A 21,934-nucleotide genomic window follows, 5' to 3' on the forward strand; every position below is an offset into this window, starting at 1 on the left:
CTGTAGTAACAAGGATATATTTGTAGTATTGTCGAGTACTTGACTCTGGTGTTGTGATAGTGTTGTATCAAGTATATACCTGTATATGTGTAGTATTGTCGAGTACTTGACTCTGGTGTTGTGATACTGTAGTAACAAGGATATATTTGTAGTATTGTCGAGTACTTGACTCTGGTGTTGTGATAGTGTTGTATCAAGTATATACCTGTATATGTGTAGTATTGTCGAGTACTTGACTCTGGTGTTGTGATAGTGTTGTATCAAGTATATACCTGTATATGTGTAGTATTGTCGAGTACTTGACTCTGGTGTTGTGATAGTGTTGTATCAAGTATATACCTGTATATGTGTAGTATTGTCGGGTACTTGACTCTGGTGTTGTGATAGTGTAGTAACAAGTGTAGTTTTGTCAAGTACTTGACTCTGGTGTTGTGAAAGTGTAGTAACAAGTATATATATATATATATATATATATTTATATATGTGTAGTATTGTCGAGTATTGATAAAAAAACAACAAATAAATCAAATTATTGTCATTTAACCATAAGAGATCAAATCCATCCGTAAACTGTAATGTTAAATATAGATATATTTTCTTCTTCCATGAAACACGTCAGAATCACTCGTAGTGACGACACGCGCGACCAGAGCCGGTGTTGTATTTGGTTTATTCAGTCAGCGCTCCATCAGGTGTCGTCTCCGCTGAACTACTCCTTGATTCTAAAAGTCTTAAAACTAGAGCCGCCCCGGGAGGAAGGTGATGCAAGAGCGTACGATGATGTCACACCGTCATGTGACCCGCTTCACCTGGTGACGTGCACGACTTCTAAAACCCTAAAAATTGCCAGTAACAACGGAGGAGGGAAATGAAACAAGAGTGCGTGGAAGAGGCACGTCTCTGCCGCGGTCATGTGACCGAGCGCGTTGAATTAAAGCGGGGGGAGGCGAGCGTGAGGCAAAGGGGTACGAGGCGGGACGGGGGGACGGGGTACCTGAGCGAGATCAAAGAAAAAATAAACGCACATGCAGCACGTCCGGCAATAAAATCTTCTTAAAACTTAAAATAAAGTTCACTCGTGCGACCTCATCATGCAGCGACACCAGATGTGCTGCGGTCCAAGTGGTGTTGGGGGGTCAAGGGGGGCGTGACGGTTATTGCTGGCCAGGTGAGCAGGAAGCAGGAAGTCCCCCCCCCCTGCCCCCCGACTGTCGGGCGAGCCTCTCAGCAGCAGCATGAAATCATTATGGCACAAACATGGTCAAAGCGAAGTGGACAAAGTCTCGATCTCTGGCTCCAAACGAAGGTCACCGTAGAGGTCATCCGTGCACGAGTGTGAGGAGACGACTTTCACTGTCTGGACTTGAGCCCGGAGTCCTCGGTGCCGACTACAATCATCTGAGAATACGAACACACGTGCACGCGTGGACCTTCTTGGTTGAAGTGGTGTTTGTCAGCAGCCTTCACAAGAACATTCAGGGGGGTGGGATTGCATATGTACAACTTCATTTACACGCCGGCGCCGAGGGTCCCGGGGCCGGAGGTCAGAGGTCAGAGGCGTCGGCCGAGGAGGCGCTGGTGTCGTTATCTGAGCCGCTTCTCCGCTGAGTAGATGGACATGTAGGAGTCGTTGCTGCCTACGGCCAAGTGAGGCTGGGGAGAGACACACGTCAGACACAGGTCAAGGTCACAGACTTCAGGGTCAGATACTTTAAGGTCAGACACAGGTCAAGCACTTCAGGGTGACACACTTCACAGTTGAGACACTTCACGGTTGAGACACTTCAGGGTCGGACACAGGTCAAGTACTTTAGGGTGAGACACTTCAAGGTCAGAAACAAGTCAAGTATTCCAGGGTGACACACTTCAAGGTCAGACACTTTGGGGTCAGACACTTCGGGGTCAGACACCTCAGGGTCAGACACAGGTCAAGCACTTCATGGTGAGACCCTTCACAGTTGAGACACTTCAGGGTCGGACACTTCAGGGTTGGACACAGGTCAAGTACTTTAGGGTGAGACACTTAAGGTCAGACACAAGTCAAGTACTCAGACACAAGTCAAATACTCCAGGGTGAGACACTTCAAGGTCAGACCCCTCAGGGTCAGACACTTTAAGGTCAGAGTCTTCACGATCAGGTACTTGAACCTCACACACTACAAGGTCACACACTTCAGGGTCAGACACAACAAGATCAAACACTTTGGGATCAGACACTTCGGGGTCAGACACTTCAAGGAGTATAAAGTTGAAGGTTCAAAAGTGTGAAGAAGAAGAACGTAGAGTTACCCAGTAAGGATGGAAGGCTAAACAGCTGATGGCTCCGATCCTTTGACCCATGAATCCATCGTAGTACTTGATGTTGCTGATGATGTCACCGTTGGTGTTGTAAACCGCTATGAACTGGTTCATGGATCCGCTGGAGGAGGAGAAACCTCCGTCAGCCTAGAACAACATGGACGCTCTCTCCACGCTCACTCACCAGGCTAACAAGCTGGCCTGCGGGTGGATGTCCAGCGCCGTCAGACCCTTGACCGTCTGCAGCACGTTGGTGGAGTCGGGCGAGCGCGGCTCGAAGAACCTCACGTCTCCGTTCACGCTGCCAACAAGATGGACGGCGGTCAAATAATGTCATTACTTTTGGAAAGAAGGGAGGACATGGACCGACCTGACGCTGATGATGTTTCCGTCCGTCTCCTTCTGGAGGTGAGCCTTGACCACCCAGGCGCCGTGCTCGCGGTACGTCATCACGCGGCTGAGGCCAGAAGATTAGAGAATTAAATCAATGTAGTATATTTAAATAATATTCGTATTTAATGGAATTACATTTTGAATTTTATTGGTTCACAGAAATATTTTAACCTTCTATCACCACATTAATAACCTGATTATTTCTCAAGATAACGAGTCGATACTTCACTCTATGCTGCCACCAAGTGGTCATTTGATGTAAAACAGGCTTGAAGAGCTTTGATTTAGATTGAATGCGATCATCGATAGCAATAAATAAAGTTAATTTATATAGTTATATTACCTTTAAAATAAAATATAAAACTATCTATATTTTAAAAATAATCTTGAAATATATAATCCGAATGCTAACTGCTCTTAATGGTTTGTTTATTTATTTAGTGCTTAATGCAAAATATAATATATAACATATATATGCAAGTTTGACTTTCTTTGTCATATATTATATTATTATAATTATATTTGTCGTTTTGTGACCCTGGTCTGAGAAAGGCGCTTTACAAATAACTATTACTAACTAAACTTACTTTTGTGTATTCCTCTAATTTTATTTTTATTTCAATTCAAGTTTTATGTAAAATATTGTCTAATTAGTACCTTCACTTTATATTTTACGTTTTTAATTTTATTTACATTTTTATTAATTAATAATTTTGTTTACCTTGTATTTCCTCAACATAACATTTGATTTGATTTTACAGGCAATTAACATTTTCTTATGATAAAAAAAATACATATCACAAAATCGAATACAATAAAGTATAAACTGTATGTGTGTATTTTTTGTGTGAAAAGTACTATTGATGATCTGTTGGAAAACAAGAATTAAAGGGTTCATTCATTTTTACATTCTTTCAATCTGGTTTCCAATAGTTTGAAAATAATAACTATAAGTAGGAATTTCCCCTTGCGGGACTAATAAGGGATTCTAAAAAAAAAATATATATATATATACATTTTTCAACTTAAGTGAAGGATGTAATTCCAGTAAACCAACGCTAGGCGGGAGAATACGACCATGAACAAGTTTTTTTAACATGACTGGAGAAACATCTCCTGAATATTACACGTTACGCCTCAGTTCCAACAGATCTACCCTGATATTAACGTTCATTCCGTGAGAAGTTAAACACATTCAAGGTAAGAATACTAAACACGTGAGCCAGTAGATCGACAAGAATCCTGAGAGGGAAACAGAATGAACCTGACTTCAATATTTATGGAAGCACTTCCTGGTTTAACTGCTTCACTTCCTTCCAGAGAGACTAGAATTAAAATAATGTGTAACCAGGGAGGAGCCTGTTACGATGGTGCTGCACTGATCAGAATAATGTGTTCGAGAGCTAGTTCCAAAATTAATTTAATTCATCTTCAACTCCACGTCCGTGACTGAACTGTGACCACGAGGTCAGGGGGTTGATGGATGGAGGAGGAGGAAGAGGAAGGGACATAGGAAGAGGAGGAGGAGGAGGAGGAGGAAGAGAAATAGGAGGAAGAGGAAGAGAAATAGGAGGAGGAAGAAGGGGAAGAAGAGGAAGAGAAGGAAGAGGAGGAGGAGAAGCAGCAGGAGGAGGAAAAGGAGGAAGAGAAATAGTAGGAGGAGATAGAAGAGGAAGAAGTGGAAGAGGAGGAAAAGGGGGAGCAGGGGAAGCAGGAGCATGAGGAGAAAGAGAAACAAGAGGAAGAGAAATAGGAGGAAGAGGAGGAGCAGGAAAGGAGGAGCAGGAGGAGAAAGGGAAATAGGAGGAAGAGGAATAGGAGGAAGAAGAGGAAGAGAAATAGGAGGATCAAGAAGGGGAAGGACGAAGAGAAATAGGAGGAAAAGCAAGAGGAGGAGGATAAAATATAAATAGAAGGGAGAGGTGGAGGAGGAGGAGAAGGAGAAGGAGGAAGAGAAATGGGAGGAGGAAGAAGATGAGAAGGGGAGGCCACCTTTCGTTGGGGCCCATTCTCCTGTCAAAGACTCGGACCGATCCGTCTCCCAGACCAGCGACGATGAGAGAACGTCGAGAGTCGCAGGAGAGGCTCGTCACACAGCTGTCGGCTCCTGTCGGGATGTCCTGGAGTGAAGGTTGAAAAGACTTGACCAAAGATTTTTATGACACAATTCAAACCAGTTTAATAAGCAGAATAATTAATGGCAAAAGTACCTTTTTTTTTTTTTTTTTTACATAAAAAGTAAATATTCTTTAAAAGCAAAAGTCCACAAACTAAAGAACATTTTATATAATTTATTTTCTATTGATCATTACTATTTGAAGGTGTTAAGTTTACTCGAAAAATAATCATTGTTACTAGTGAAAATGAGTGAAACACAAACTATGATTTTGCAAACGGTTTTACTTCAAAGGTAAACACAATAATAAAGGTGAAATGGAAAAACAAAATAACAAAGACATGAAGAAACGCTATATACAAGGATGCAGTTTGAATCAACACAGAGCAGTTCCATGAGCCTCTGACTTTCATCAAGTTCACTCACCTGGACCTTCATCTCTCGGTCCGTGTCCCAGATTCTGATGACTCGGACGTCACCGGACGTCATCAGGAGACCGGTGTCCTGCTCCCAGTCCACCACCATCCCTGCACCTGTTGACCACGAGGCCAGTGTCAATAAAGTTTCTGGCAAGTTGAACCAATACGATCCCTTTGACCCAGAGATCACTTCTTGGTTTTATTACCGACATTCAAGCATCAGGAGCTCATTTAATAACTGACGATAATGTGTTTTTTTCGTTGGCAGTGACATTCACTGATAAGAAAATAAAAAACCCTATAAATGACTTAAACCACACACTGTAGCTCTGTGGATTGAAGTTTGTAGAAAAACGTACTTTTAATCACCATTAAACTCTTTCAAAATTCGAGATTAATTACCAATGTTTGAATATATTAAGAGCCTTGATTACCATATATTGTGATATTGTAGTATCAAGTATATATGTGTAGTATTGTCGAGTACTTGACTCTGGTGTAGTGATACTGTAGTATCAAGTATATACGTGTAGTATTGTCAAGTACTTGGCTCTGGTGTTGCAGAATTTACAGAGGGATCGATAAAGTTCTATCAATCCATCTATTTTTACGAAGTCGTAACTGCTTTCATTAGAAAACAAAATATGTCCAAACATCAGATTGAAAAAGCTACAAGAGTTGACTATATCCTCTCGTCCTCAGTCATCACCATGGATCCCATTGTTTCTTTAAGCTGTGGTGAACGTAATGACTGCTGCCATCTAGCTACTTGAAGTTGAATTGCAACATACAAATGAACAAATGGCGAGAATATTTGCAAAGTTAATTTGTTAAGAAAAAATAAATCTGATTATTTTATTTTATGACTTTATTAAAATAAAAAGCGTAAAAGAAATATGTTCAAATTTAAAATATGCAAAATAAAGCCGGAAAACTAAAGAGTTGTTGTACATCAATCAATATTGTGGAAAATGATCACAATGTTGTGTGAATATATTAAGAGCCTTAAATAACGATATATATTGTGATACTGTAGTAAGAAGGATATATTTGTAGTATTGTCGAGTACTTGACTCTGGTGTTGCAGAATTTACAGACCACATGTCTCTTGACGAAGTCGTAACTGCTTTCAATTGTTTTGAAACCAAAATATGTCCAAACATCAGCTTTAAAAGCTGCTGGAGTCACTGTATCCTCTCGTCCTCAGTCATCCCCGTGCCAAATAAAGTCGAAATAAAAAACATGAAAAAGAATATTCACCAGTAACGTGAAAAATGATCTCCATATTTAAGTGTATGGCTATTTTCGAACACTTCATCAAATTCACATCAAGTTCTTTTGAAATGTTTTTTCTATTGTCCTGCACATGACACCCGTAAACATGTGATCCTCTCAGCCGGGCCTCTCCCCGTCCTCCTCACAACCATCGCTTCAAAGACTCCACTGCGATCAAAAACCCAAGTCCCTGGCGGCGCCTGCAGATCTTCGCCCTGTGATGTCACCACGTGGCACGCGGGGAAGAGCCTCGACTGACGGCGCGCTCGCATGTGGCCACGTTTGATGCCTTGTTTCGATTCCGAGGCGATGGGAGGGGTTTCCCTTTGAAGCCGTCAACTCTGAGGGAAGGTGGCATGAGAGGCTGTCGAGTCCAGAGTGTCGACGGGCGAACTTCAATCTTACATTTCTGGAAGGAGTTTCTTTGCTTAATTGTTTTACGAGTGTCAATGGAATTTTCACTTTATTAAAAAGAAATCAATCAGCCTTTGGCAAAGTATGGCCCTGGAGGCAATTTTGAACTGTTTTCTCTCAATTTGTAAGCGTTTACAAAATAAGTTGCAAGAAAACAGAGTGTGTTTGGATCACACGAAGGTTCAAAACTGGTTTGAATCTCTTCGTTGATGAAAATAAAGGGTTTCAACTTGATACGGCCCACAGAATGTAAAATACACATTTGTAGTCGTCAAGATGAAACTCCTAAAAACAAACACATTTTGATGAAGTCTCCGCATTAATCTTTGACAATGATCTACTGAGACGACCACGTAAAATGACTCGACTTCCAGGAGTCGGGGCAACACGCTAAATCCATACAGGAACCAGCAGCAAAGGATTGTGGGTGCTCGTCTCCCCGCTGAGTCGTCGATATAGATAGAACTTCTCTGATCTCTCGCTCTAACAATGACATCAAAGCAGTAATGACGTGATCACGTGACTAAATCCCATGACAACCCTCCAATGAGAAGAGAGCACAGAGAACACTCCAATTTACCCTTTATTTATCTTTCGTTTTTTTTTTTCATTTACATTCTTATTCCGCACCATTATCTCCGGCGATAACTCACTCATTAAACCAGCGCAGCAGCTTCATGTTTGCTCCTCCAGGACTACAGCGATAGAAGTGTATTACCAGGGATTACCTGGGAGTAACTCGCAGCACCTGGCTTTGAAAGAAAGTGAGCCGAACGCTTGATTTTAAAAAAATAATCAAAAAAGGCTTTTTTTCAGGCATATTTGGGAGATGTTTTTACATATCATTTAAATGTGAACATAATTTGTCTTAAGAAAGCCGACAGCGTGTCAATAACGTTTAGATACACTGGATGGCAGTATACGCTTCTATGTGGGGTTTTTTAAACAAAACTTTTTTTGGCAACCAGGATAAGTCAATACTCCAGTATAAAAGGTCCAGGGGCCTCATGTACTACGAGGTTATACGCACAAAAAACGTGCTGAGCCACCTTTTACATTAAAGTCCATATGTAAAGTTTGAAATTCCCGCAAGGTCTGTAGGTCGTGTACGCCCAGATCAGCTGCTCAGATGCACGTCAGCCTCACTAGTCACGTTGAGATGTTACATTAACAATCAATATTGATCATAAATTAACACACAGTAGTTGTAGTTTCACGAGTTAATTTGTTCTCATTCACCAAATTGATGATCTGTATTTATTAAGACAACATTGATCATTTTATAATGAACATTTTAATCTGCTATTTTACACTTTCAGAAAAAAAATTAAGGGATTATGAGCTTGTTTTTATAATATAACAAAGAAAATGAACGCGTCTGAGGCTTCAAGTCAACAACAGTAAAGATTTTTGTAAAGGTGAAGCTGCAGAATGAAAGCTGAAGCTGTGTGATCGTGTGATCGATCTCTTTGAAAAAACACACCCATATAAATACAGTCACATGATTTGTTCATTTGTCATTTGTACACAAAACGTTTTTATTGCATAAATGTAATAAGAGCTTGCGTGTTGCGGTTAAATCACATTTTTATATGAAACTCAGACGATCTAATATTCTTCATCATCTTCATCATCAATACTCAGCACTTTAAGTCACTGATTTACACTTTTATACTTGTTAAACTCATTTTAAGATGTTTTAAATAAGCCCCTGATCTTCTGTAAATAAAGTATTCACGTTAATAACTGTGTTTATAAAATATAAATATTTACACCGGAGCTGCACTATTTAAATGTAAGTATGTGGTCCATGCCAGGAATGTTTAAATGAACGAATATAAACGGTTAAATTAGTTTACATTCAGGTTTTCATTTGTTCTGATTGCGGGGAGAAAAATCACGGAATCTGGTTCATTTAAATATTATGTATATATGTAAATGAGGGCGTGGAGAGGGACGAACAAGTCTGCGATTAATTCTACGTTGATTGGGAAGTACGAAGGAATAGTGCCTTAATTCATGTCAGGTACAGATTAATATCATATATTTTCTTCTGGATTTTATTTTCCGGACATATTCAGTAGAAGATCTACGAACTTCTTAGTACATGAGGCCCCATCTCACTGGTTACAGGTGTAAGTACAAATACACTTTAGCCCCGACTACGTACTTTATATAAAAACTATTAGGGCTGAAAGATATTTCTTCATTAAATTTATCTAATACCACATTTGTATTTGTTATTCAATTTTTATGAATGTATTTTATTATTCATTCTTCTTTCCATGTTCCACCAGTAGAATAAAGTTTTTACAACAAGTAGTAAAAAATACTGTATCTCTCCGCTCGTAGAAACGTTATCTTGCAACTGATACTCTTTAGTTCGTCCCCTCACCTGAAATGAACCAATTTATGGTTTTGTGATTCATTTCTTTATCATCCACCTTTTTTTTCCCTCCCCTTCTCTTCTCTTCTCCCCCGCTGATCCACAACGGCGGTCGTCATTAATCTCCAGGCCCGTCCAACCATTTGTCTAACTCCTTTAACCCTCTTTGTGACCTTACCGCATAGGAAGTTGCACATTTTTACCTCGAAAACCATTTCCCTCCTGTTTTCCTTTGGCCCAGAGCGCTCCCTCTCCTGCCGCCGCCACATCCCCGGAATACTAATGCAGCTGCCGCGGGACCGTGTGCCAGCCTCGGCTTCCTAATATTTTCCTGGTTCCTCTGGAGTCCGACGGACTGATCCCTGTGGCGGCGCCAACCCCTGGTTTTTAAAGCCACATGGCATTGACACATTCCCAATTAAACGCAGACGCCTTCGGGAGAGGATCCAGTGGATTAAAGAGAGAAATCCCAGCGAAGGCAGGTGGAGTCATTTAAAGGGAAGATGAGTTACTGCCATGGCCTTTCGTGAAGCAACATTAATGAATTCCTCTTAAAACAAGTGACGAGTGGGACGCAGGTGTGGATCGCGAGCCTCCCTACGTTCTGTCCAATTAACGGTGTAATGTTAGCTTGTTAGAGCCGAGAGTTCACCAGATTAGGCTTGTAAAAGCAGTCGAGGATCACAGAGAAAAGAATATTTGCAGGTTCAACTCTTTTCAAAAGCTTGTAGAGAAACCAAGACTCGATAACAATGGAAAGTTTTTTTTTAAAGGCTGTAACTTGAAATTACTCAAGAATAAAAGGAATGACTCGTCTGTTAACTTTATCTTTAACACACAAATGATGCGTTCCAGGACAGGCGGGTTGCTATGGTGCGTTCAAGAGCGTAGGACATCTTGAAACTAAAGCAACTCTCTCTCTCCTGGGACATCCCGACACCAACCCGGTTCAAAAACTCTTTCCACATGTTGCTTTCTGTATCAATAATATCATTCAATTAAATGAAAAATAATGGCATTATTTCAGTGATCAATTGATTACTTTGTGGGTTTGATTAGTTCACCGCTTTGTTTTTGTTTATTTTTTTTTACTTTTTGTATTATTTGTTAATTATTATTTTTTAAGTTGTTGTGTTTTTAAAAAACCTAAATTAAAAAATGGCTTTATAAAAAGTTGAATTTGTATTAGTTTTAAAAAATATTTTTTTTACAAAAGGTTTCTTTTTTTTTTTTTTTACACTTAGTTTGATATTATTAAATATTATTATTTATATTATTAAACAAAATATATAATGTATTAATATTATTATTCGTTTTATTCCTAGCGTTTTAAATTCAGACATTCTCATGGCACTATTATACAAATATTTTATATGGAATTTAAAATAAATAATTTAGAAAATGTATTATTTTGATCATTGGAATTAGAATTTCCAAAAATTTGATTCATTTATTAAAAATCCTCATCAGCGACAGGACAAGAGAGTTTGCAGGCGGCGGAACAGAACGAGACAGTGATGAGAGGCTGGACACAGAAGAGCTGCACTCACCTCCTTGCTTACTCCTGTCCAGGTAAATGGAGACTCTTCTGGCGAGACCTGGGCGCCCGGGGTGGAGGGATCGGTGGGAGAGGGGGGGTGCAAGCAAAGCAACGCATTAGCAAGGAGTCTTCCAGCGACACACACAACACACAACTGAAGCACCATTTACAACAGCTCGCTTTGGATCATAAAACAGGTAATTGTTCTGTTTCGACAAATGAAAGATGATATTGTATGGAGGAACTCGTAGAGTAATACTATGGTGAGTCATAGAGTAATAGCACGGTGACTCATGGAGTAATACTATGGTGAGTCATAGAGTTATAGTACGGTGACTCATGGAGTAATACTATGGTGAGTCATAGAGTAATAGTACGGTGACTCATGGAGTAATACTATGGTGAGTCATAAAGTAATAGTATGGTGACTCATGGAGTAATACTATGGTGAGTCATAGAGTAATAGTACGGTGACTCATGGAGTAATACTATGGTGAGTCATAGAGTAATAGTACGGTGACTCATGGAGTAATACTATGGTGAGTCATAGAGTAATAGTACGGTGACTCATGGAGTAATACTATGGTGAGTCATAGAGTAATAGTACTGTGACTCATGGAGTAATACTATGGTGAGTCATAGAGTAATAGTACGGTGACTCATGGAGTAATAATATGGTGAGTCATAGAGTAATAGTACGGTGACTCATGGAGTAATACTATGGTGAGTCATAGAGTAATAGTACGGTGACTCATGGAGTAACACTACGGTGACTCATGGAGTAATACTACGGTGACTCATGGAGTAATACTACGGTGACTCATGGAGTAATAATATGGTGACTCATGGAGTAATACTACGGTGACTCATGGAGTAATACTACGGTGACTCATGGAGTAATACTACGGTGACTCATGGAGTAATACTACGGTGACTCATGGAGTAATACTACGGTGACTCATGTAGTTATACTATGGTGACTCATGGAGTAATAGTACGGTGACTCATGGAGTAATACTACGGTGACTCATGGAGTAATACTACGGTGACTCATGTAGTTATACTATGGTGACTCATGTAGTTATACTATGGTGACTCATGTAGTAATACTATGGTGACTCATGGAGTAATACTATGGTGACTCATCGAGTAATAGTACGGTGACTTATGGAGTAATACTACGGTGACTCATGGAGTAATACTACTGTGACTCATGGAGTAATACTACGGTGACTCATGGAGTAATTATACGGTGACTCATGGAGTAATACTATGGTGACTCATGGAGTAATAGTACGGTGACTCATGGAGTAGTTCTACGGTGACTCATGGAGTAATACTACGCAGACTCATGGAGTAATTCTACGGTGACTCATGGAGTAATACTATGGAGACTCATGGAGTAATACTACGGTGACTCATGGAGTAATTCTATGGTGACTCATGGAGTAATACTACGGTGACTCATGGAGTAATCCTACGGGAGCTTGTGGAGTAATACTACAGTGACTCATGGAGTAATACAACAGTGACTCATGGAGTAATACTACGGTGACTCGTGTAGAAATACTACGGTAACTTGTGGAGTAAAACTACAGTGACTCATGGAGTAATACTAAGGGAGCTTGTGGAGTAATACTATGGGAAAATTATGGTAAATTAAGTTCTGTGATTTATCTGTTATTTTCAATTCAATGTAAACTCGGTCTAGAAGAATACATATGTTTTCTACTGGAAGTGTCTTGTTGTCGGGGATTAGCTTGGAGTTGTTTTAATAAAGTCACAAGAAAAACAAAACATTTTGCTCAAATGAGCAAAGGCAGCAACCAAGCATGTGCCTGTGACACTGAGGGGGGTCACAGAGTGAGGGGGTCACAGAGATGCAAGCGTGTTTGTACCCCCCCTCGTGCAACATGTTCCCCACACTTGGCAGCACACAGACAGACTGCAAGATTTCATCAGCTGTTCCATTATTAATGGTGCTGAGGCAACATTGAAACACCTAAAATGTTGAAGAAATAAAAGTCTATAATTACTCCGCTTTAGTGAGAAACTTGAGAAAATTCGAAGAAGCCGTTCAGGGGGACATCCGAGCGTCACAAATACTTTGTCAGGAGAGATGTGATCGGATGTGGACAGAGCTGGACGGTGTGGTCGAGCACACATCCTGGATGAGAATGTTTATGCTCGGCTGAACAAGAGACAAAAGTGCTGTGAGCGCAGACAGACAGTGAGGGGCATCACCTCCAGGACTGGATGATGTGAGAGAACATGTGCATCACAACCAGGTGGACGACAAAGTATTTACCCAACATGCACCTGCACTCAAATGAAGTTTTGAGGTTTTTAAAAAAGGGAGGACGATCAAGAAAGGGTAAGACTGAGACCTTTAGCGGGAACTGGCAAAGAGACACGGACAACACCTGACCTTTTGTACGAATAAGTTATCTCTAGAAGAGTTTGTTCCTTCTCTCGCTAAATGTTAAAGATGAGTTCAGTTTGTTCTTCATGACTTGATGGCGCCTCAGAGAGTTAGAGCCACACAAGAGGGCTCTGAGAACATTCATAACCACAAGTATTCTGGCTCCTATTAAAATCATCATGAATCAATATAACAATATGGAAAAAAATATACTTTTTATTTAGTTATTTAGTTTTATATGAAATTACCATTTGGTTTAACCATCATATGTAAAGAATATTGTTATATTTATTATAAAATGCATCATTATAATTTTTTTCAAGATTTAATTCATCTGGTGTTGAATGTTCATCACTTTCTTATTATGATAATCATTCCTTTTATTTTTATCTTAATTCATTTCATCATTCTATTAATATATCTACGTTAATTTGACTATAAATGAATACATGTAAACAAAAGTTTTATTATTATGTTTATTGTTCAAGAGAGTGAAGAGTTGGATTTTTATGATTATCAAAAAGTTGATTTTCTTTGTATTTTCATTTATTTTTAACGTTTGTGTTTGTGCTTGAAAATCAATAAAAAGTAGATTAAATAAAAATGAATCCTTTTATTTGTCCAACGCTTTTGAACGCACCAAATCCATTCCCACATTCTAGAACGCACAACATTGTCGGTGTCTCTAAGCGATGAAGTAAACTCATGCCAAGGAGACATGTATATATACTGTATATATGTATATTTATATATGTACGTATCCTACGTGCTCCTATAAACTGTTTGTGTGCAGGGGTTATTGTGGGAAGTCAATCTAAATTACAATTTTTAGATCTCAATCAAGTTGATGATGAGAAGTATTTAAGATCGACTTCTAATGACAACAGCTGTGGATAAGGAAGGTAATATAAGCGACTTTGTGAAAGTATGCACAACTTTGCTCGCAAAACTAGGACAGTTTTTATTTTTAAAACAATGTGATAAACAAATGGTGAATCTGCTGTCAAGTTTCCAAGGAACACCTGAGGCAGGCAGGATATGGAAATATGGAACCGAGAGTGAGCATGTGTGTGACAGGTGGAGATATCTGACATGTGTGCCCGTCAACTCTCTGTCAATGACTGTCACTGTGGACTCACTGTGGCCGAATGGAGCTGCATGACTGGCATACACTTGTCTAATATTCACCTGCCAGAACTCGTGTGTGTGTGTGTGTGTGTGTGTGTGGGGGGGGTTTTTGACACAAACTCACAAATGGCAGCTGAGGTTCCACATCACTGCACATACACTGTTCTGACACCAGGTGGAGCCAGAAACTATGTTTTCAAGCTCACATTTTGCTGCTTTAAGGGTTCTAGGGCTGCACGATTTTGGTGATATCGATATTAATGTGATATTTTTTCATTCACTTAAAAATGTGGCCGCGTGGGGGTTTAAGGAAAACTATGTGATATTTCCCTTTCGTTTATTTCCGCGCATCAGTGCCGAAATGATCGTAGGAAAATATCACTTATAACGCTCAGTTTCGCGGGACTTGCATCGGTTTCCCACGAAACTGAGCGACATCAAAGAGGAGCCGCGGGCCCCCGCGATATCACCAAATCAATAATAAACCCACCTCCTTGTACACGCACACATAACAGTTTATAAATGACCTGACGCTAAAAACTTAGCTCATTAGCATACGCCAAAGACGGACATGTTTACACTTGTTTGGAAGTTCACGATCTTATAAGAAAACAACTGAGACGAGATGAAAAGTTCTTACAATATGTTGCTTTATCAAAGGAGGTTGAAAGAGATGAGTGACTGGATCACTAGTGTTTGAGTAAATCATAAGTTAGTCTTACTTTTGTGTATATACAGGTCAGCGTGCCGGCAAGACAAGTCGCCATATCAACCGAGCCCAGCAAGCTGTTAACGCAAATGTTTTCGATATGCATATCGCACGTGCCAATGTTGCGATATCGATATTTTTCCGTTATATCGTGCAGCCTTAGTTTCTGGTGTCAATGACATGATATAAAGATAATTTATGTCACAGAGATAAAATATACAGTGTGTATGCTATGGAAGGCAATTCAATAAAAAAATATAACAACAATAAATAAGAACAAAATAAACCAATACTCGTATAAAATTGTTAACTTCTCTAGGACTGTGATTTGTCTGTCATTTGTATCTTATTCATTGTAATGTAAACCTCTTAAGGAGTTATTATCTCCTAATAATTAAATCGGTTGTTAAAAAACAAAAAAAACGAGTGGTAAGTTGACAAAATCCTTCCAGGTGCCTCAATTCTGGAAGAATTCTTACTCTAGGAAATGCTATGGCAAAGACAGTGATGGATGATGGAGAATGACAGATGGGAATAAAACGTAAGAAAAGGTTTGTTCTTTACTGTGCGCACTGGAAGAAGGCTGACCTCTGGTGGTGGGCAACATGTCAGAAAGGCCCTGCCACGCCGTCACCATCTCCGGGTTCTTCTGGTCCGCAAAGTTCTTCCAGATACGTAGTGCGCCGTCATCTGTAACAGATTCAACGACATCTTTGTTGCAGTAAAACGACAGGATAGGAATGACAACCGTAAAATAATAATTTGAAAAAAATCTGTAATTGAAAACCGGAATAAAAGAAGAAAATGACGCCCTTTCAACTCCACATCAACATTATAAAGCATGAAACGGATCTAGGACTTAATGTTCTGGACTTAATGAGAAAGTTTTACCGTTATCTGCTCAATCGATGCCTTTTGTTATTGATCAAACATGGCCGACGCGCTAAATCTTGAGTGAGCTCCTCTAAAGCTCCCTCAGAGGGAACGGCGTTCTCGATCCGATAAAAAACCCAACAAACATTAATCCACGTGTGTCACTCTGTGCCGTCCGCCGCACTTTAAGATACGAGGATATAAGACCCTAAGACACAGGCAGAGTAATTGGTGCGTCTGTCGATAAAGGATGATGAGCGAGGCCACAGGATGCACCAGGGAACATGTGTCTGTTGCTAATAGGAGTCAAGTGTTTAAAGCTTTTGCTCCTACAAATGGGTTTCGTGGCAAATATATCTGGTGGGCGATGAGGTTTTTAATTGGACCCGACCTTTGTATGTGCGTCCGTGTTGTGTAGTTACCGACCTGTGGCGGTGAGCAGGAGAGAACAGTCGTGTCCGTTCAGATACTCCATGGCTGTGATGCGAGTGTAACGAGGATTTCCATTGTAGAAGTAGTCCAGTCGTTCCCCCTTGTCCCAGTCCCAAAAACTAGAAAGAGGTTTTTCAAATGGACAACAACAACAATTGTTTTATTCACAATTATTTAAATTATTTACTGAAGACACGATTATCTTATTTTAATAAATCCACAATTGTTATTCCATTATAACTTTTTTACTACTGTAATATTTACACAGAAAACCTTTTTTAAAAGGCTCCAATTGTATTTTTAAAATAGTGTTTCTGTCTCCCCCTTCAGTTAGAATAGTTCAACAGAATGGCGTGAATTACTTGGTTGCCAATTTACAGCACGTGTATTTGTCCACAAAGACATTGAGTCAGTTTCTGGTTTTATCTTCCCACACTGCCCTATTTAGTTACAGCTGATGCTCACTGAAATACAGTTTTTAAATTATACACCGCATTGTCAAATGTGATTGACAGTTGTGATTTGTTGTCTGGGCGGCAAAGCATTATGGGAGCTATTCAGGTCAACATTATTTTGAAGGCTGTAGAGAGGGATGAACCTCATATGCAATGTTGAGTTCGCAAATTGTCAGTACTACAGATTTTAATGGGGGGGAACGTGACCCCACCCAAATATTCAGGCACTGTTCACTCAAGTCTAGATCACGGCTCCCAAAATATTGTGTTGAGACTCACCAGATGCTGTCTTTGTCTGCCACGGCGATGCAGGTATTGAAGGGGTGGAACTTGACAACAGAAGGGACTCCAGGGTTGCGGTTAATGAATATTTGATCGTCCAACCGTGAAATACCTGGAAGGCAAAAACAAACCAACAACAGATGTGAGAAAATCTAAAGAAATGTCAAATAATAAACTTTGGCAATGAGTAAAAGTCACTCTCTCTCTCCGTTACCGAAGCGACCTGCCGCAACCTCCTGCTCCAAATGAGTTAAAAATCATAAAACAAAGTCGAATTGAAGGGAAACATTTGTGGCCACAACTGTGTGTCTCAGCTGTAGTCACTGAATAATAAAAGAATGGCTGGGAAATGGAAATAATATGCCATTGTGATTGAAAATGCATGAAAAAGAAACAGGTATAAATTGGATTTACAAACGTACATTAATGGACGTTCTGCTGAGCTGCTTGTATCCTCTGAAACTGAAAGTGCAATTTCAGTTTCATTCACCTATACTTTGTCTTTTATTGCTCAGCGGTACACAAACACTTTGCTGGTTTCTAATTCAATATTATTACCAAGAAGAAAGCTCCCGTGGACCTGTGTGTCTGATTGAGTGCCTGTGCAGCAAAGACTGTGTAAGAAGAAAACAATTAAGTTTCGTCTTCCATGAGATATATGTGGAAGAATGAGCCAATTAACTGCAGTTCATGTATCGAACAAAGTTCTCCTCTTGGCTCGTCTGTTCTGCATCTTGTCGGGTTCGTCTTTCCACCACTTCTTCCTGTCCACTGCGTGTCTTCAAATAAAAATTAAATGTTTTTAATGAGTTACCGTCTCTTTTTCTGTACTTCTGTTGGTGTGTATGTTTTATTTGTTATTATTAATTAGAATATTTACAATATTTATTATTATCGGTATTATTTTGTAATATTTTGATCTTGGTGTGTCTTAAACGGATCTTGGACTCATCAGTATGTGTCCGTTTGTACAAAACTTTCTTTTCATTGAAATATTTACATTAGAAAATGATCTTAAGGACCTGCTGAGATTGGTCAAACATCGAGGTTTGTCACCAGGCATTATCAATCCAGGAAGTCTCCCCCTCCAATGGACTCATTGTATAAACAAAGCGGGCGTGATAACAGACTGGAGGAGGAGTGAAGACCATTATTACGTCACAATGGACTCTGCTCTCGTAACCTCTTCTTCGCTGAGATTTCAACTAGTTGCCCTTTAATGAAGGGACTTTTGACAGATTTGCAGATAATAGAATGTTTCTGATTAATAACATATTTACTTTGTTAGCAGTCAAACAGATATGCAGCATGTGCTTGGATGGGGCCACGTTAAAGGTCACTACCTCTGCATATTAGTAGGGTAGTAGGGAGGAGTGGAAGAAGCTTCATGAATCTTTGTCTTCAATTTCGATGCCCACTACATGGCACTCTTTACTGTATAATCTTCGAGCAATTTCTTCGCAAAACCTCCATAAGTTTTGAAAGTCAAAAGCACCATTTACCGAGCTGAGAAAATGAGGCTTCATTGAGCTACACCAGTCCATCACCAGCATCTCGGGACCCACAGTGGATGACTCTGGACGTCTGCCACGTAACCATAGCGACGAGCGTATTCTTTTTTGTTATTCCAGCTAACGAGTGCCAACTCTGGAGTCATAATTAAAAAGTCAAGTGAAGGGTTTTGTTTTGCCAACAAACCTAATGGATCGGGGGGAGAACGCAAGAACAATGGCGCAAACACCTTGACGTTACCATGGCGATGAGAGGATCTGAAACTTTAACGGAGTGATCCTTGAATGCCTGACAGCGCCGTGAGATCAGACCGAGTAACCGCGTCGTGATGAAGCCTGAGAAGACAAGGTCGTCGGAGTGTGTTTGAGTTGAGACCCCCCCACCCCAACTTCACCCCTGAAGGGAACAGACTGAATCAGGGCAGCCCAACCACAGCTGGCAACGCAAGAGCTGCGAGGATGGAAGAGAATCGGATGATGAAGGGAGCAAAAAAGAGAGAAAAGTGGGGAGATGTGCGTGAGCCGTGACGTCAATCGCTGTAACTCCACACGAGTGAAGGGGGTGCGAGGTTGCCGCTGACGTCTTCAGGTATTAGCGATTCCGTTTGAACTCGGCTCGAGCACCACAGGCAGCCTGACACGTGCGAGGCAGAGCGTCACAGCAGCCACACTCACACGGGTTTCAATCAATCAAGCTATGGTACGATCCCATTTTCGCAGAGTGACTGTTTTATCCACAGCATGAATGAAACATTACTCCGCTCAGTACTCCAGTCATAAGATCGATGTTAATTTTTTTGCTGACAACCCCCGCCTGCCGCGTGAAGTCTATCAGACACCCTCCAGGATGAGTGTCCGAGACAGCCAGGAGATCGAGAGGAAGACGGTACAAGGAATAGACGTCATTACCTAAAAAGAGAAATCACTAGCCAAGGTAATCATGTAAAAGAAAAAAAACATGTTCTTTTATTCATATCTACTTTAAAAGGTTCAAGAATAAAGGCTGACACAATGTCGTTTAGTGGTGAAAACCTGGACCTAAACTTTCACAAACTATTCAAGAAGTAGTTAAGAAAAAGACAACCCATGAATATTGACAAAAAAGACATAATTCAGTGAGAAAATTGCTTCATTTCCTACTTGCCTATAACTGTAAAAAGGCACAGATTACTCTGAAAATAATTCCAACCATTATTTGACATGGGGGTGAGTAGAAAATGAGTCAAGTTTAGATTTCGGCCTCCGTTTGGTTGGTACGGCTCCCTCTGAAGCTCACAACACAATTGCAAAAGCCACAATGAAACCATTTTGAGTCTAAGGTCTCGGTCCAGTTTCGCAGACGGACCAGACGATGGGAAAGTAACAGAAGATTTTGAACAAAATAAGCCGATTTAAAATGTAATCGTTTTAATAAACTTTTCCAACATTGTTCGTTTTAAATCTTTTGCTAATTTTTGCATTTTTTTTTTCTCATGGCGACATCTCACGTTTGAGGCAGGGTCACTCTCACGAAAGCAAAACATAAAAAGAAGACATCGGAACAAAGCCCAGTTTTCGGATAACTCTGTACGAAGTTAAGGTGTTTCTGAAGCAGATTGTTGCTGACCCATCAGGACAAAGAAGGCACAACATGAGATCTTTCTGTGACCCAGCATTGAGGTAGGAGAATAATCTTTAGGGTTTTTTAAAAGAAAACATGGATTAGTGAGAACATGCTCTACAGACCTCTTTGTGTGATGATTCGGCTCTGTCTTCTTACTCGAGAGTTTCTCAGGAACCTCCACTGTCGCTCCATTCTCACCTGGCTCTCCAGGTCATGCTCTTCTGGCATCTGAAGCATAGAAAGCATTGTCAGCCAAAACTGAAATATATATATATATATATATATTATGAATAACAGTAATACAGTATGTGCATCTGGGGAGTGAATACAAAAGTTTTAGGGTGTGTATTGGCAAGAATTAGGCAGTACGAATTATATGATCTATCAAGATATATAAGATATATATCAAGACACCGTAGTAACAAGGAAATATTTGTAGTTTTGTCGAGTACTTGACTCTGGTGTTGCAGAATTTAAAGACCACATGACTCGTGAACAAGTCATAACTGCTTTTATTTGTTTTTGAAACTAAAATATGTAAAAACATCAGCTTTAAAAGTAGCTCTTCAATGTATCCTCTCGTCCTCAGTCATTGCCGTGATTTTACCGGATTTCCTTTATTTGTGGAAGTGATTCCATCTAATGGCTGTTTATGTGCGACACAAAAATGAACAAACAGTCTTTGTTTAAAATTAAACCATAAAAGAACTATGGCAAAAAATATGATTTCAGAGCCTAAAACATTTTGCAAATTATTATTATTTTTTTTTCATTGCTACGTTATTGAGAACAGTAACATTCTTCCTATTCAGATTAATTTATGAAATCTATTTACCTTGCAATGCAAATATCTGATATACCTTCCGTTTGCAACTGGTGTTTTCTTCAAGGTTTGTCGATGAACTCGCTAATTATCAATAATAAACTCTTTAGAAACATGTTATGAAGTGAATCCAGCATAAAATATGTAAGCAATTGTGGGGGGGGCAGGCGACATCAGCAGGCGTTCGTGATATTACGAGTATTGACTCTCAATTAATTTCCAAGTGCTTAAAAATCTCCTATTCTAAATCTCAACTGTTCCGGTTAGGCGTTTTAATCAAAAGCAGAGCTACTCTTGCAGCCATTTCTCTCCTTCTTGACATTTACAATCCATAAACTGCTTTAAAAAACTTGTACTTTTCCTCCCGTGATAAATATTTCATGGAGAACAGAGTGCGAGGAGACAGCGACTGTATAAATCTACTGTAGCGGCGTGAGTGTTTGTGTCATCTGGAAGTCGGTTTTTGCTCATCAAGCACTTTCCAACAGTGATGTCGGCTGAATACTGAATTGTAAACACACCGGAAACTCCTTCAGTGTGAGCAAAGTAATATACGCAACATGCATACAAACACCAGCTATGAACATTCTACTAACAGAAAATACATTTTTCCAACACGGGGGTCTCAACTCTACATGACAAGTTAAACAAAACAACTTTTTTTTTTAAAATTAATACAAAATAGCCCAACTCTCAACTTTTTTTCAGACATTATATATATTCTCACATTATTGTTACCAGAGAGTTTATGCTGGAGAATGTACTACCCTAATATTACCACCATTTGTAGAATAGAAATGAGGAATTACATTGTATTTTGTTAAAAATCTGCATAGTTATACAGAACCAACTTTG

General features: G+C 39.8%; 1 protein-coding gene across 4 annotated transcripts in view; it reads right to left on the reverse strand.

Moving 5' to 3' along the window:
- Nucleotides 1-653: 653 nt before the first annotated feature.
- Nucleotides 654-21,934, reverse strand: part of rptor (regulatory associated protein of MTOR, complex 1) — a 114,450-nt gene continuing 93,169 nt past the window's right edge. Inside the window, exons 26-36 of one of the 4 annotated variants that reach the window (XM_087800741.1) lie at nucleotides 20,379-20,484; nucleotides 17,140-17,254; nucleotides 16,400-16,524; nucleotides 15,665-15,790; nucleotides 10,852-10,899; nucleotides 5,234-5,340; nucleotides 4,684-4,811; nucleotides 2,669-2,755; nucleotides 2,483-2,599; nucleotides 2,290-2,419; nucleotides 654-1,653 (exon numbers count right to left, since the gene is read on the reverse strand). In XM_087800741.1, the coding sequence (XP_087656867.1) occupies nucleotides 1,585-1,653; nucleotides 2,290-2,419; nucleotides 2,483-2,599; nucleotides 2,669-2,755; nucleotides 4,684-4,811; nucleotides 5,234-5,340; nucleotides 10,852-10,899; nucleotides 15,665-15,790; nucleotides 16,400-16,524; nucleotides 17,140-17,254; nucleotides 20,379-20,484 (1,158 nt within the window). In that variant the 3' untranslated portion in view covers nucleotides 654-1,584. The remainder of the gene's footprint in view (nucleotides 1,654-2,289; nucleotides 2,420-2,482; nucleotides 2,600-2,668; nucleotides 2,756-4,683; nucleotides 4,812-5,233; nucleotides 5,341-10,851; nucleotides 10,900-15,664; nucleotides 15,791-16,399; nucleotides 16,525-17,139; nucleotides 17,255-20,378; nucleotides 20,485-21,934) is intronic. The other 3 variants (XM_087800749.1, XM_087800757.1, XM_087800766.1) reach the window with 3 other exon arrangements.

Source organism: Callionymus lyra, chromosome 1 (assembly GCF_982586985.1).
Source record: "Callionymus lyra chromosome 1, fCalLyr1.hap1.1, whole genome shotgun sequence".
In the NCBI taxonomy this organism is placed as follows: Eukaryota; Metazoa; Chordata; class Actinopteri; order Syngnathiformes; family Callionymidae; genus Callionymus; species Callionymus lyra.